Here is a 16,036-nt window from a genome sequence, read left to right on the forward strand (position 1 = left end):
GAACTGCATGCTACCATAGCCTCAACGGACCTTTTCACAGTCAAACAAATAAGGAAGTTCACTCTCCACAAAGGAAGAGAAGCAGTTAAGAAAAATGGCTTCCATAAAAGCCCAGACAATAAAGTTTTCAGATGAGGACCTTAACTCCAATGTGAAAAAGCATCAAAGAATCAAGGGAACTATGTCTGAAAACATTACATATAAAATACCATGCACCAAGTGTGTGGAATAGCATAAATGACGTTTCTCACTGATGCGGAAGCTGGAGGCCTGGTAGCAGGTCCTGCATTGGCTGGGCTCAGAAGTAGGAAGAGGAGTCTTCCTGCTGTGCCGATGGCCATTCTTTGATGTGTGCTAACAGAACAGAGGAAAACACTCTGGTGTCTCTCCCTTTCCTTATGAGAGGACCATTATGTCAAGTATCCTTCCTGCCTTGGGATATCTTTGAACACTAATTCTTTAAAGGCCCGTGTCCCTGGTATGGTCATACAGGTAGTTAAGGCTTCAATACCCGTATTATGGAACAGTACAGTTCAGTCTACAGCTTGCATGCTCAGCACCTAAACCTCAAAATTCAAGGCTTTTTCTTCTATAAATGACATGTGTTCAATCTCAACAGTCCCCAAAGCCTTGACTCGCTTCATCGTCGATTCTGAAGCTCAGGGTACAGGACCTTTGCTACGTTATCATCTGAAGCATCATCCAGTCATAACTCTATGAATGCAGAGAAGGGATATGCTTTCAAAATATACTGGTGGCCCAGAAAAGCACAGACCTTGACATTTCAAACAAGAGACTGTAAGGCTGAATAGGGTGGGAGATCTGAAATAAGCCTGAATCAATGAGGCGCTTTAAATTAGATCTTAAGGCTCAAGCACAATCCTGCTTCATTCAATATTCTGAGCTTCAGGGCAGCTGTGGTAAATATAGCATACACAGCTTTACAGAAAGTCCACCCATAGGCTCTCTGTGGAAGTGCCATCTCTGACTCTGAAGAGTCCAACTAGAAAGTAACATGCAAGGGTGGTTCTATCTCAGAGACACTGATTAGGGGCACCTTGTACCAATGAAAATGACAAGGTGACTATACCCTTTGAAACTGTAGAATCAGCCTTGCTTTCTGGGTCTATGGAGATCAATGGATTTCTCTTGAAATTTTGAAATGAGAGTACCAATGGAATTTTATGTGGGTAAGATAAAATTAGGACAACAATTTAGGAAAATATAACAGAAGATGTGTGTCTTAATAAAGCTTCTATTGCTGTGCTAAAAACACCATGCTCATAAGCAAGTTTGGTTTTGAGACAGGGTCTCTCTGTGTGTAGTCCTGGCTGTCCTCGACTCACTTTGTAGATCAGGCTGGCCTCAAATTCACAGAGATCCACCTGCCTCTGCCTTCTGGGTGCTGGGATTGAAGGCGTGCGCCACCATGCCTGGCTCCATAAGCAAGTTTGGAAGGAAAGAGTTTATTCCATTACACTTCCAAGTGACATTCCATATCTGAGGAGGAGAGTCTGGGTAGGAACTCAAGCAAGGCAGGAAACTAGAGGCAGAAACTGAAGAACACTGCTCAATAGTTTGTTCCTTGTGGCTTACTCAGGCTGCATTCTCAAAGCTCCCAGAATGACTAGCCCAGGAGTGACACTGCCAACAGTGGGATGGGCCTACCACATCAATTACTACTACAGAGTGCTGCACTCCCAGCATACTCAGGTAATCAAGTTTATTCCTTCTCAAGTCTCTGATGGAGTTGAAGACTGGATAGCTTAGTTTTACAATGAAGCTTAGTTGTTTAGGGGTTAAGATGCTTTTAGGTCTCAGTAGATGTTTTAAGATGTGATGGAGATTGATCTACATTCAGAATTTTAGACACACCAAGATAGGAAAGATGTTTTCTTCAAGGCGATCAAATACAAATAGCTGAAACACTATGAATGTAACATTTATATAATCCCTGATTGTATCATTGTTCTTCTTGCTATAGGTAGTTTATTGTATATGTGTGTAATAATATAAACATATATGTAAAATAAAAATGTTTAATTAATTAAAAATTAAAATTAAATTTTAAAAATTTAAAGTCTCAAAGTTTAAAGCCTCTTCATAACACCCAAAACTCCCTAAAACATCCAACATCCCCCAAAACTTCTAAGACTCTCCAAAATTCCAGAGTATTTCAATTATGGATTCTAGTAAAATCATAATATGGTAAATACTTTTTTTGTTCCAAGAGGGAAGAGCCAGGGCACAGTCACAATCAGATCAAAGCCAAACTAAACTCCAGCAGTGTAAAGCCCAGCAGCAGACATCTTGGACTCATTCCAATTCTTCTGGGTTCCTTCAAAAGACTTGGAAAACCATTCACAGCACACAAAGCTTGTCTCCTAGGCTCAGGCTTGTTCCATTCTACACCAGCTATTTTCCCTGGTAGCTGTGCCATGCTACTGGCATCTACAAAATGTGGGGGTCTCCACTGCAGCAGGGCTGTGCCTTCATCCTTAGCCTCTCCTGTGCTGTCTTTGGAGACTTTGACCAGGCCACACTCTGTCAAGCCTTAAGATCTCTCCATGGCCCCTTCAATACTGGGGTTTTCACTGCTGCTGAGGCTTTACTTTCACCACTGGCCTGTCTTCATCTCTCACCATCTCTGGCCCCAGCTGTTCTCCATGACACCTTCATGCCTTATAGCCAGTACCACCTGGGTGACTCTTACTAAGTTTGGCTGCCAGCATGAGGTACAGCCATGACTGCCTCTGGAACAGAGCTTCTGTGAGCTAACTCTGAGGAAACACTTTCCAGATTTCAAATATCCTGGCAAAAACAAATGTTTCATTTTAGTCATTCTTTTATCTTCCAATTCTACAGTTCTACCTGACGAGGCACTACAGACTCTTAAGACAAAACACACAAGTGACCGTCGTAGAATCTTTGCTTCGCTCTGAAACTTCACCGCCCAAGCCTCCATTGTCTGCACTGCTCTCAGAAATATCTTCCTAGTTTCCACAATAGCCCATTAAACTCTGAACACACAATGGCTTCCTAAGCCCAAAGTCTTTTCACAGTTCTCCCCAGAACATGGTCACACTATCACAGCAATGTTACCAACTTCTGACTTAGTTTCTATTGCTGTGGTAGAGTACATAACCATAAGCAAGTTGAGGAGGATAGGATTTATGTCATGTTACAATGCCACACCACCACCACCACCACCACCACCACCACCACCACCACCAACACAACCACCACCTCCACCACCTCCACCACCTCCACCACCTCCACCACCACCTCCACCACCACCACCACCACTTCCACCACCACCACCACCTCCACCACCACCACCAACACAACCACCACCTCCACCACCTCCACCACCTCCACCACCACCACCACCACCTCCACCACCACCACCACCACTTCCACCACCACCACCACCTCCACCACCACCACCACCACTTCCACCACCACCACCACCTCCACCACCACCACCACCTCCACCACCACCACCACCTCCACCACCACCTCCACCACCACCACCACCACCACCTCCACCACCAACACAACCACCTCCACCACCACCACCACCACCACCACCTCCACCACCTCTACCACCAACACAACCACCAACACCACCTCCACCACCACTACCACCTCCACCACCACCTCCACCACCACCACCACCACCTCCACCACCAACACCACCTCCACCACCACCTCCACCACCACCTCCACCACCAACACAACCACCTCCACCACCACCATCACCATCACCACCTCCACCACCAACACAACCACCAACACCACCTCCACCACCACCACCACCTCCACCACCACCTCCACCACCAACACAACCACCTCCACCACCACCACCACCATCACCACCTCCACCACCAACACAACCACCTCCACCACCACCACCACCATCACCACCTCCACCACCAACACAACCACCAACACCACCTCCACCACCACCACTACCACCTCCACCCACCAGGAAGGCTGCTCTGGATGAAGCAAGAGGATTTAGCTACCCAGGAAAAAACTGGGTCAGTCAGAGCATCTCAAAAGCCACACTGGACAAAATGTGAATGACAAGAGTGAAAATGTGAGGCAGCAACAGGTGATAAACAAGACAGAAAGGCAGCAGCAGAGAAAACAGGAGAGGTTAGAAATACTGTAGACTGGGAAAAACAAACATAGTGGTGGTCATGGCATGTATGGAGCAGGGGGTGCAGGGTGGGTCTATGGCTGCAGGTGCCTACAGAGGCCAGAAGAGGGAATCAGGGTCCCATGGAGTGAAATTATGGGGTTCTTTCCCAACTGATGCAAGAGCTGGGAACAGAACTCAGGTCCTCTGCAAGGGCAGTAGATGCTCTTAGCCACTGAGTCATCTCTCCAGCCGATAACTTTTCTTCTTAGTAGAAGCAGTTTTCTCAGCAGAAATTGGGAGCAAAAGTCTAGACTAGGTGGAGGGCAAGGAACATTATGCAGAACAGCGCAAAGAACATGCCGGCAGGACTGACTCCAAGCCGCCCCTTAACCTCTTAAAGATGATTAGCAGCAGGAAGGGCATATGAGTACCACAGAACATTTCACATTGGCTTTTATTCACTTTATCTTCAGCTGGGAGGGATTCTCTGACAAAACACTCTGTGGGAATATCCCCTTAATCTGCCGTTGGTAGTGACTGTGGTTTTGCTCTGAAATCCTCTTATTGGAGCAGAGGGGAAACTTCGTACAAAGCCAAGAATGAGGAAGCTGATTTTCATAATCGTAGTGCACTCAGGGCATACTTGGAGGGTTTTTTTTTCCCAAGGTAAGCTTCCCCCAGGCCATTAGGAAGATCCTGGCCAATTAGCCATGGGGATAGTCAACTAGCTTCTAAATGAACACATGTTTTCAGGTATTTGTAAACTAAATCAGAAGGAAGTTTTGTTGCTATTGTTTGGCTTTTTTTTTTTAACCTTGAACCTCAGAATTCATACTTGAAAACAAATGAGCAACAACTGGCAGGGCAGGTCTGAAAGCCAGGCTCTCCCTCAGAGTTGCTTCTTTCTGGCAGTTTGCCCTTTTCTCACTCCTTTTGCTGTTAATTCTGTTTTCATCATACTTTTCCCACACCTCTGAGTTGGCCCTCCTCCAAACCTAGAGGCGTTTTAGTCTCAGTTCTTAAAATCCTACTAATGCTGGAAATTTTTGCAACTGACAATGGTTTCGAGAGTGTGAGATAAACACATATGAGGTTGACTTTATAATTCCCAAGTTTCTGAAAATTAGGATATGAGTGTGAAAATGAAGGAGTACACAGACCAAAAAAATAAAGTTATTTCTTCAGGTTAAAAGAAAAAGGTATACCAAACCAACACCGATGCTTCTCCAACTAGTTCATAAAATAAAAAAATAAAAAGAAAAGAAAAGAACACTGTCAGTCTCATGGTAAGACAGTATTATCTGATAATCAAAGCCAGATAAAAACACAACAAAAATAAAAATTATTGACCAATTTCCTGGACATACATAGATACAAAATTTTTCAACAAAATAATTGCAAGCCAAATTCAAGAGTACATCAAAAAAATCATAATCAAGTTGGCTTTATTTTAGAAGTACAGGCTCAATACATGTAAAGCAGTAACTAGGACCCATCACATATACTCAGAAATCACAAGATCTTAATAGAGAAAAGGCCTTTGATATAATTTGCCACCTTTTCATGACAGAAGTTCTGAAGAAACTGTGAACAGAAGGAAGTTGATTCAGCAGTCCAGATGAACCTCGATCAGCTAGGGCCAGATGATAGGGAAAGATGGTTCTCTGTTTCTGAGGACTTGGGGAGGGGGAAGCGGGATGAAGGAGGGAAGGTGAGACTGGGAGGAGGCTACAATTGGGATGTAAAGTAAATAAATTAAAATTTAAAAAATTAAATAGAAAGAAAGAAAAGCATGCAAGATCTGACTAGGACTTTTTTGCATGCTTTCCAATCGCTTCCCCCTGGCAGGGCTCCCTCCCCAGGCCACTGTGGTAAAGGATGTGCTCAGTTCTAATGTGACTGCATGTGCTGGGATGGGGGGGTGGGTAGAGAAAAGGAGATATGGGGAAGAGGGAGGGAGGGTGGGGCCAGAAGGAGAGGAGGGAGGGGGCTATGATTGGGATGTAAAGTGAATAAATGAATTAATTATTTTTTAAAAAGTCAGGAACATGCTTCAGTAAAATAAAGAAAAGATAGAGAGAGAGAGAGAGAGAGAGAGAGAGAGAGAGAGAGAGAGAGAGAATATCTCCCACATTGTCCTAAATGAGGAACAAGTGAAAGCATTTCCTCTAAAATCGGGACTTAGAAAGATGTGTGTCCATTTTCTCCACTCTTACTCAATGTAGTACTGTAAGTCTTGGTTAGAGCAGTAAGACAAGACAGCAAAGCAAAGGAACACACATAGGAAAGGAAGAAGGCAAAGTATCCTTATTTGCAAATAATACAATTCTCAAAAATACTCTATGCCAAATGCTGATAAACACATGTAGCAAAATGGCAGACTATAAAATTAACATACTAAAATTAGTAACATTTCTATATAACAATGACAAACACACTGAGAAGAAAATAAGGTAAGCAATGGCATTGCAGAAGCCTTAAAAAATACCCTGCAATAACTCTAACCAAGGAAGTAAAAGACTTCTACAATTTAAACTACAACACTCTTAGAAGAAGTTTAAGAAGGTACTAGAAAGTGGAAGAATCACACTTATGGAGTAGATATTTTGAAAATGGCTATCCTACCAAAAACAATTTGTAGATTCAATATTATCCCCAAGAAAATTTTAATGTTATTCATCACAGAAGTTTTTTTTAAAAATCTTAAAATTTATTTGGAAGCACAAAAGCCCTCAGATAGCCATAGCTATCCTAAGCAAAATAATAATAATAATAAAACAAACAAGACATAAAGCGCCACACTTTACTTCAAGTTCCATCACACAGCTGTAGTATAAAAACAGCACGGTACGGGGATGAAAACAGGCCCTTAGATCAATAGAACAGAAGATCCTAACATAGGGACCTGGGTTTCGACAAAGCTGCCAAAAATACTCATTGGAGAAAAGACATCCCCTTTAACAAATGGTGCAGGAAAATTGGATGTTACTTGTAGAAGACTGAAATTAGATCCTTATGTCTCATCCTGAGCATGCACATGCACATGCGCACACACACACAAATTCTAACAGGTGGTTCTTTGTGAGTTCGAGGCCAGCCTAATCTACACAGTGAGTTCCAGGACAGCCAGAGCTACAGAGTGAGTTCCAGGACAGCCAGAGCTACACAGAGAAACCATGTCTCTAAATAAACAAAAGATTTGAACTTAATACTTAGAGCTCTGAGACTAGTATGGGCAAAACTAGGAAAAGCATTTCAAGATGGGCCCATGTGCGCGCACGTGTTTGTGTGTGTGTGTGTGTGTCTGGGTGTATGTGTGTGTGTGTGTGTGTGTGTGTGAGTGAGTGTGTGTGTGTGTAGACTTCCTGAGTAAGATCAGAGTTGCTCAGGACTTAAAATGAACAATTAGCAAATGGAATTAAATGGCTGCTGTTATACCAAACGAAACTGTCAACTGACTGAAGAGGCAGTGCATAGAACAGGATAAAATCTTTGCCACTTATCACCTGAGGATTAATATCTAAAAATACGCAAAGAGCTAAGAAAGCAGAGCACCAAAGGGTGAGCTTACGAACTGAACAGTGGGTTGCTTGTTTGTTTGTTTGTTTGTTTGTTTGTTTGTTTTACATCCAGACCAGTTTCCCCTCCTTCCTCTCCTCTCAGTTCCCCCCTTCCCGCCCCACCTGCCCATCCATCTACTCTTCTGTTTCTTTTCAGAAAAGGGCCAGCCTGGGTGAACATCAAACAGTCATGGCATATCAAGTTGCTGTAAGACCAGGCATTTGCTGTTCCATGAAGGCTAGACAAGGCAACCCAGTGGCGGGAAAGGGTCCCAAAGGCAGGCAACAGAGTCAGAGACAGCCCCTGCTCACTGTGTAGCCTTGGCTGTCCTGGGCTCACTTTGTAGACCAACCAGGCTGGCCTCGAACTCACAGCAATCTGCCTGCCTCTGCCCTCCCCCCCCCCCCCACTGCTGAGATTAAAGGCATGAGCCACCATGATAGTTCTTAAAACAAGAAAGAAACAGTCGATTTTTTTTCAAAATTTCCAACACCCTTAGCCATTAGAAAATGCTAATAAAATGTAATTTGAGATTCCTTGTCACAAAATCAGAATAATTAACATACAAGAAAAAACAGCAAAGGCTGGCGGGTGTGAAGGAAAGAGAATTCTCTCTCAATTATTGGTAGGGTCCTGGACCTGTTTTGTAGACCAGGCTGGCCTTGAACTCACAAAGACCTGCCTGCCTCTGCCTCCCAAGTGCTGGGATTAAAGGCCCGGCTTAAAAATGAGCTGATTTATAGAACTTTTTTTTTTTTTTTTTTTTTTTTGGATTTTTGAGACAGAGTTTCTCTGAATAGCCTTGGCTGTCTTGGACTAACTTTGTAGTTCAGGCTAGCCTCGAATTCTCAGAGATCTGCCTGCCTCAGCCTCCCAGGTGCTGGGATTAAAGGCATGCACCACCACTGCCCAGCTGTCTATGTTTATAAAACACTACACTGTGTCTACTACTCAACATATCAAGAAAATGAAATAAACCTAGATGTCTATAAACAGCTGAATGGATAAAGAAAATTCAAGACATATACAGGGTAGGATTTGACTCATCATAACGAAAAATTAAATTATGCAATTTATAGAAAAATACATTGATCTGGAAAACATATATAATGTGGTAACTCAAGCTTTCAAAGGCAAACATCATATCTTCTCCTTTCTATGTTTCTATTTTTAATATATGTGTGTTTATGTGGGACTGGATGTGGAGATATGCCAAGAAACTAGAAAGGGTCTTACAGAGGTAGGGAAGAGGCCTCAAGGGAGAAAGGTGGGAGGATAATAAAATCCTCATACAGTTGAAAGGGGAATAGTGGGTGGTGAGAAAGTGTAAGTGGGGATGGGGAGACAGAAGATACTAGAAGATGGAAGAAGGTTAATCAAAAGTAATCATGCATGAACATGCCATAAGAAAACCTGTTACCTTGTAAGCTAATTAAAGAGTGAAACAAAATATAACAAAATATTTATGCCTAGCCTGTAGTCTGAGCATTCTCTGTGAGGCAGGGCTATCATGATCCAGAGGCCAGTCTGGGCTACATTCCAAGACTTTATCTCAGAATAAACAAAACAAGATCTGGTGAGATAGCTCAGACGGTGAAGGCATTTGCTTCAAGGCCTGATGACCTGAGTTCAATCCTTGGTACCCACATAGTAGAAAGAAAATCAACTGCCCTAGATTTGCCCTTAATATTGAAGTAGTCACCATGATATGCAAACACACACAGAGAGAGAGAGAGAGAGAGAGAGAGAGAGAGAGAGAGAGAGAGAGAGAGAGAGAATATTGAAATTTTAAATATTTTAAAATTGATAACAGGTACATCCATTCTACTAAGAACTTATTACACTCTCACTGGCCTAGTGCTTGATTCTGTGTCCTGTACTGTGTCACATGTTCTGCCATTTGCCCCTAGTATTCATCATAATTGAGATAGGTGGGTGAGAAGCCCTGGCCACAGACAATGTAAGTTTTCCACTGAACTACCAAATCAAAAGGTACTAACACCAATCCATATAACTTTTTTGGCTACAAAAAATGTATTCTTTCCACCTCCACACTATCTTGACTTTCTATTCTGAGTAAGACACCATAGGAGACCTGAAATAAGGGTGACAGTAACTCTCCATCTCCAGTGTTCCCTGGGAATCTTGGATCTTCGTTCTTTTATTTTGCATATGCGTAAGAGAGGAATGAGATCAAGGAGCATTTCAGGACCCTTATTTATATGACTTCAAAAGAGTCTCCTGTATTTTTATACACCTATCTCAGAAGAGCGGGCACCTGCCAAGGTCCCAATATTTGCATCTTTGCCCTATAACTTCATGTCGATACTCAGCCCCTAAAATAATATTAGGAGGTGGGGAGGACAACTGGTCACGAGGGAGAAGACTTGGTAACCAGGATTAGTGCTTTTGTAAATTAGGCTCCAGACACACCCACTGGACTTTCCACCATTTGATGATATAATTTGAAGACATTTTATGTAAACCCTATGTCTTTACCAAACACTGATACTTCAGTACTGGACTTTCCAGTAGCCCAAACTGTGAAAAAATCTTTATGTGTTTCAGCAAAGCTATCCAGTTCAGGACATTTTGTAACATGAACAGCACCACTTATAATTATTTTAGCCATTGTGTCTAAAATTCTCTAAAAGCATCTGTTTTAAGTGGGAAGATGGGGATGGCGTGCGGGCTCCACAGTTAAGAGCACTTGCTGCTCTTGCAGAAGATTTGGGTTTGGTTCCCAGGACCTACATGGTAGGCCACAACCACCCAGAATTTCAGTTCCAGGGGATCCAGGGTACCCCTCTTCCTACTTCCGTTGGCACCAGGCACAAGCAAAGTGTATATACATACATTCAGGCAAAACGTACATGTAAAATTTTTAAAAATCTAAGGTTGAAAGATAAACATCTTCAGCTTTAATGTTCACTGTGCACAAACTCAACTGCACACTGTGCAACCTGCTAAACTCAAAACATGGTTATCAGCGAGTCACTTCCTTCCAACTCTTTATTCCACCTCAGAAAAGTTCTAAGATAATTTTGGATTGTCCAAGTTAAACTCCTTAATTTCTGAATCTTGTCACTTGAACCAAATCCTGCTTTGGCTCTTAGTTAGCAATACCGAATAAGGCCATGGGGGGCTCTCTTGGCCCACCTCAGCTCTGTAAGACTCTGAGAAGGTAGTAAAGCCATCAAGCATCTGAGGAGGGTTAGCGCAGAGAGAAAAGTGATGACTGGCTGCTCTTTTACCTGATCATGACTTGGCACAAGAGCTCGGTCAACTTATAGCACAGGAAGAACCCCTAGCACATAGCCTGCAAATCATTCATTTTCCAACTACTGCCAAATAAAAAACTGACTAAGCAAGTAATTTTGAAATCAGAGTTTAACTACAGGAAAGTATTAAGTGCAGATAGAATTTTCTCATCAACATTTAACATGCTATGTCTCTCAAAACACAGTGGATATCGGTAAGAGCGATTGTTATGTGAATCTGAGCAACAAAATGTATTTAACTCTGACATCTAGTCTTTTACTGTCTCTGACACAGCCTAGATTACTAAGCATGCATAAAGAGCACATGAGATTGTAGGAGTCAGGGGCTTTGGGGAGAAAGAACAGCATACAAAACCTTTTTAGGAATTCTGAAATGATTGTATTTCTCATACCGAAAATGATGACTCATGGAACTCTCAAAGCTGGTGTTTCTGCAACTTGAGCCAGTGTTACAAAGAAGTCCTTGAACAAAAGGGAGAACACCCCGGCTGGGCAGGTCTCTGGCTTGCAAGTAACCTGGACATAAACACAAGAAAGAAATTAGTTCTGGGAGATCAAAGATGGCGGCACCGAGCACGCACAGTGTCTGAGCAGCAGCACAGAGTCTAGGTACCTGGCTGGGAGCTACAGACCACAAGACCCAGAGAGGCCACGGTAAGAGGGGTCCACACAGTGCAGAGCACAGGTGGGTGTTGCCTCGGGCCCTCCAACTGGTCCACAAGGACTGATGCCCAGTCCTCAGACACTGGCTGCACACCCGCCAGCGAGCTGCATCTGTGTTCTATATCTCGAACTCTGTGTCTGGGACTGAACTGTGGTCGGTGAAGCACCAGTATCTGGAACTGCTGGCCCAGGGCAGAATCCAGGAGAATGGGTGGATGTGACCTCAGACCACTCCGCCAGTCCACAAAAAGCACAGGGTCTGAAGGGAACAGGCAAGCTCACCAAAGCCCAGCCCAATGCAAGCTAGTGGGATGTACCTTCTCTCTCTCTCTCTCTCTCTCTCTCTCTCTCTCTCTCTCTCTCTCTCTCTGTCTCCCTCCCTCTCTCTCGTCTCTCTCTCTCTGTCTCCCCCCCCCCCTCCGTCTCTCTCTCCCTCTGAGCTGTGGGCTACAGATCACAAGCATCAGTGTCTGCTGGCCCAGGAGGGAGCCCAGAGTGTGGAGCTAAGATAGATCTGACCTCGGATCACCCCACCTGGCCATGGAGGGACCCAGGGCCCAGGTATGGAAGGGTCAGGCATCTGTGGAGGCATCCTCCAAGTCCCAGCCAAACACCTCAGACTAGCACAAGTGCTCATGCTTGCACATGCTAGGGTAGTACCCACGCTCTCTGTCTGGCTGACTGAACCAAGGCCCCAGGGCCTGGGTGGGCACATGCCCCAAGCCCAGCCAAACACCGCAGGCTATCATGCTGTTCACACACACACACACACACACACACACACACACACACACACACACACACAATGTCCTGCTGCATTCAAGAAACACATATCAGCTGCAAAGATAGCCCTTACCTCATAGTAAAAGGCTGGAAAAAGGTCTTCCAAGCAAACAGACATAAGAATCAGGATGGAGTGGCCATTCTAATATCTAATGAAATAAACTTTCAACCAAAATTAATCAAAAGAGATGAGGAGGGACACTTCATACTCATCAAAGGAAAATTCAACAAAGATGACATCATTATTCTGAACATCTATGCCCCAAATACAAGGGCATCCACATTTGTAAAAGAAACATAAAGTTTAAACCACACATTGATCCCTACATACTAACAGTGGGAGATTTCAACACCCCACTTTCACCAAAGGATAGGTCAATGAAACAGAAGCTAAACCAAGAAATAATGACACTAACTGATGTCATGAATCAAATAGCGAAGATCAAAAACTCACATGACAGCATATACTAGTGAGGATGTGGAAAAAGGCAAATACTCCTCCATTGCACTCCCATTGCATATACCCAAAAGAAAGTCCACCATACATTAAGGACATTTGCTCAACCATGTTCATCGCAGTCTTATTCATAATAGCCAGAATCTGGAAATAACCTAGATGTCCCTCATTTGAAGAACGGATAAAGAAACTGTGGTACATTTACACTATGGAATACTACCCAGCTATTAAAAACAGGGAAATACTGAAATTTCCAGGCAAATGGATGGAACTAAAAATGACCATCCTGAGTGAGTTAACCCAGACCCAGAAAGACTCACATGGTATATACTCACTTATAATTGGACAGTAGCCAACATGGATGTCCTCTGAGAGTCTTCACTCAGTGGGGGATCAGGACAGATGTTGGGACTTACTATTGGACTCCAGGTGAGAATGGTATGGAAGAATGGGGAGACAGAAGCACCCTGAGGGTCCAGGTGCTCCATAAGAAGATCATCAAGGCTGGCATATCTATATATAGGGGTCTGTACCAACCAAGGACAATGCATGCAGTAAACATAGACCGCCCCAATTTAGATGTAGCCAATGGATAGCTCATTCTCTAACATCGTGGGGAGAGTGGGGACTACTTCTGACATGAACTCTAGTGCCCCCTATTTGACCATTTCCCCTTGGTGGGGAGGCCCTGTGGCACTCAGAGGAAGGAGAAACAGGCTATCTGGAAGAGACCCGATAGGCTGTGATCATATGGTGAGGGAGGAAGTCCCCTTCTGTCATAGGTCTAGTGGAGGGGAACAGAGTGAAAGAGTGAGGGAGGGGGAACAGGAAGAGGAAGATACAAGTGAGGGGATAACAATTGGGTTATAATCTGACTAAATTATTTTATTAAAAAACAATAAGAATTAAAATTCAATCTTGAAATTAAAAAAGAAATTAGTTCTGACACTTTTACCCAAAGTAGGGTGCTATGTGCAATGACCTTGCCTCCCCTGTCCAGTTGTATATAATAACATGCTGAGCTTCTGTGGAGGCTAGTGGCTGTTCCACCCAAGAGTCCCGCACACTAAAACCCATATTTTCTGTGTTCATGTGCCCCGGTGTTTGTTCTTTCTTTATTTCTTTGCTGTTCCTATTAGGTCAGTCCCTGAAGCCATGCAGGATATAGAAGGTGGTGCCCAAACAGGGTCCTGAAAATTAGACACTGACGATGGGGAACACTCATTGATAAGAAAAGTGAAATGATCTTCTAAGAAGCACACTTTGAATAATATAAAGAAAGATAGGAGGGTAATGGAACAAATAAAGAAATGGAAGGGTGAGCATTTCAAGATAGACAGTTATATATTCATAAGAAGAATCTAGATACAGGCAATTACATGTGAATAGGTAGAACCTATAACGAGGCAGTTACACGTTAGCATGTAGAATTGTGATATGGTCAGTTGTTAGTATTTACAAAGAGATTTTTGGAACAAATGAAATTGAGAAATAGGTAGTTTTACATTGATGGTTTGGATATTTGGTGAAATCATGGAATAGGGTGGACACGTCGCAGCTTCATTGGTTCTTGGGCTGTGTTATTGTAGTATGCTCTTGATTTTCATGGAATAAGGAAATGAATTTTTTAAACTTGAAGAAAAATAAATTATAGAAAAAGTAATAGGTAAGTACATGACTGAATGACTCAGAAAGAGAAAAACAAAAACAAAACAAACAAAAAAACATCATACAGGTGAAGCATGCCTGGTGGTACAATTCTGGGCTGGCTAGATACTTATCACTATCAAAAGTTGGATGAAGGTAAAAACCAATCAATGAAGAAACCCTCTGGGCTCTTTTGTTTTCATCCCATGGCTTGGTCATATCTTCCCACAACTGTCCTCCATTTTGAGGGCATTTTTCTTACTACCTGGAGTACCCCTGGGCTCCATACATTCAACTTTTAAGGGTGGGTTATAGTCCTGTGATTTAGACAATATTTAATTTCTCACATGGATTATAAATGCATGAGCAGTTGTAATTGGGAAATAATTGATACTTACCTCCTGGATGTTTGGACCCACAGTAATGATAACATGAATATGGCCCAATTACACTGACTCATAGTAAATAAGCAAAAAGGCTTATGATCAGATTCTTTCTCCTGCTGATATCCTTGCCTAGCTGAAGCCTTCAGTCCCTTTAGCATGCAACCTAAGCTGTGTTTCTATTGGGCATAGCAGCTGATAGGATCCTTCTTGTCATCCTCATGGTCTGGCATCAAGTACTGCAGCAAACCACCCCTGCACTACGCATGAAGATTCATCCTGAAAAATCTAAGAAATAAAGGATAAAAGATTGTAGGGAGCAAGTGAGGTCCTGAGCAAAGCTTGACATGGGCACAGCCATGGCAAGGACCCCAGTGACTCAACACCTTCCCCAGTTGAAAGTCTGATGGATGGCAAAGCCTTCCTCTGATCCATATGTGGATGTTGAAGGAGCCCACCATAGCTGTCTCCATATTTATGACCTAGAGACTACTTCCCTACAGACCCTGTTCCTACCGAAAAAATAAACCTGCTCCCTTGCTTAGGTGTGTGTACCAACCACACTCCCTCATTTATCTGTGTAATAATAACCCTGTCTCCCTCATTCAGCTGTGTATAATAGCCCTACCTTCTGTTCAGCTGTATGCAATAATCTATATCTCTATTCAACTACATAGAATACCCATGCTGCACTTTGAGGGTGATACAGCTTCTCCATCAGAGAGCCAAGACAACCCATCTGGGTGTAACATTTCTTCATCCCTTGCTGCCCGTACTCATGGGTCCAGGACCCAAGCCACGCAAGGACACAACAGGATATCCATTCTATAGATTTAGACTCCATAACATTGTGTTATTTACCCTGTGAGTAACTTAAAAGATATCTGAGGAATTACTTGAGGACTATAAAACCCTTTTATACTTTGCACTCCCTCCCCAGTGTCTGCACTCACACTACCAAATGGTGTAATGGTTGCTGTATTTAACTAGCTTCCCTCACAATGTGGTAGTCTATCTTCTGTTACATAGCCAAGCCACTGGCACAGCCCTCTGCAAAGCAACCATGGGTGGGAAGAATAAAACGAATGTTTTTAAGTTTGGGTGAGAGCTTTCA

At 43.2% G+C, this 16,036-nt stretch overlaps 1 protein-coding gene across 1 annotated transcript in view; it reads right to left on the bottom strand.

Moving 5' to 3' along the window:
* ABCA13 (ATP binding cassette subfamily A member 13) overlaps nt 1-16,036 on the bottom strand; it is a 418,312-nt gene that overhangs the window by 367,981 nt on the left and 34,295 nt on the right. The window contains exon 3 of the mRNA XM_084798070.1: nt 11,382-11,505. Coding sequence (XP_084654196.1) covers nt 11,382-11,505 — 124 coding nt within the window. The remainder of the gene's footprint in view (nt 1-11,381; nt 11,506-16,036) is intronic.

The sequence above is a fragment of the Acomys minous genome (assembly GCF_964271855.1).
Source record: "Acomys minous genome assembly, chromosome: 10".
NCBI lineage: Eukaryota > Metazoa > Chordata > Mammalia > Rodentia > Muridae > Acomys > Acomys minous.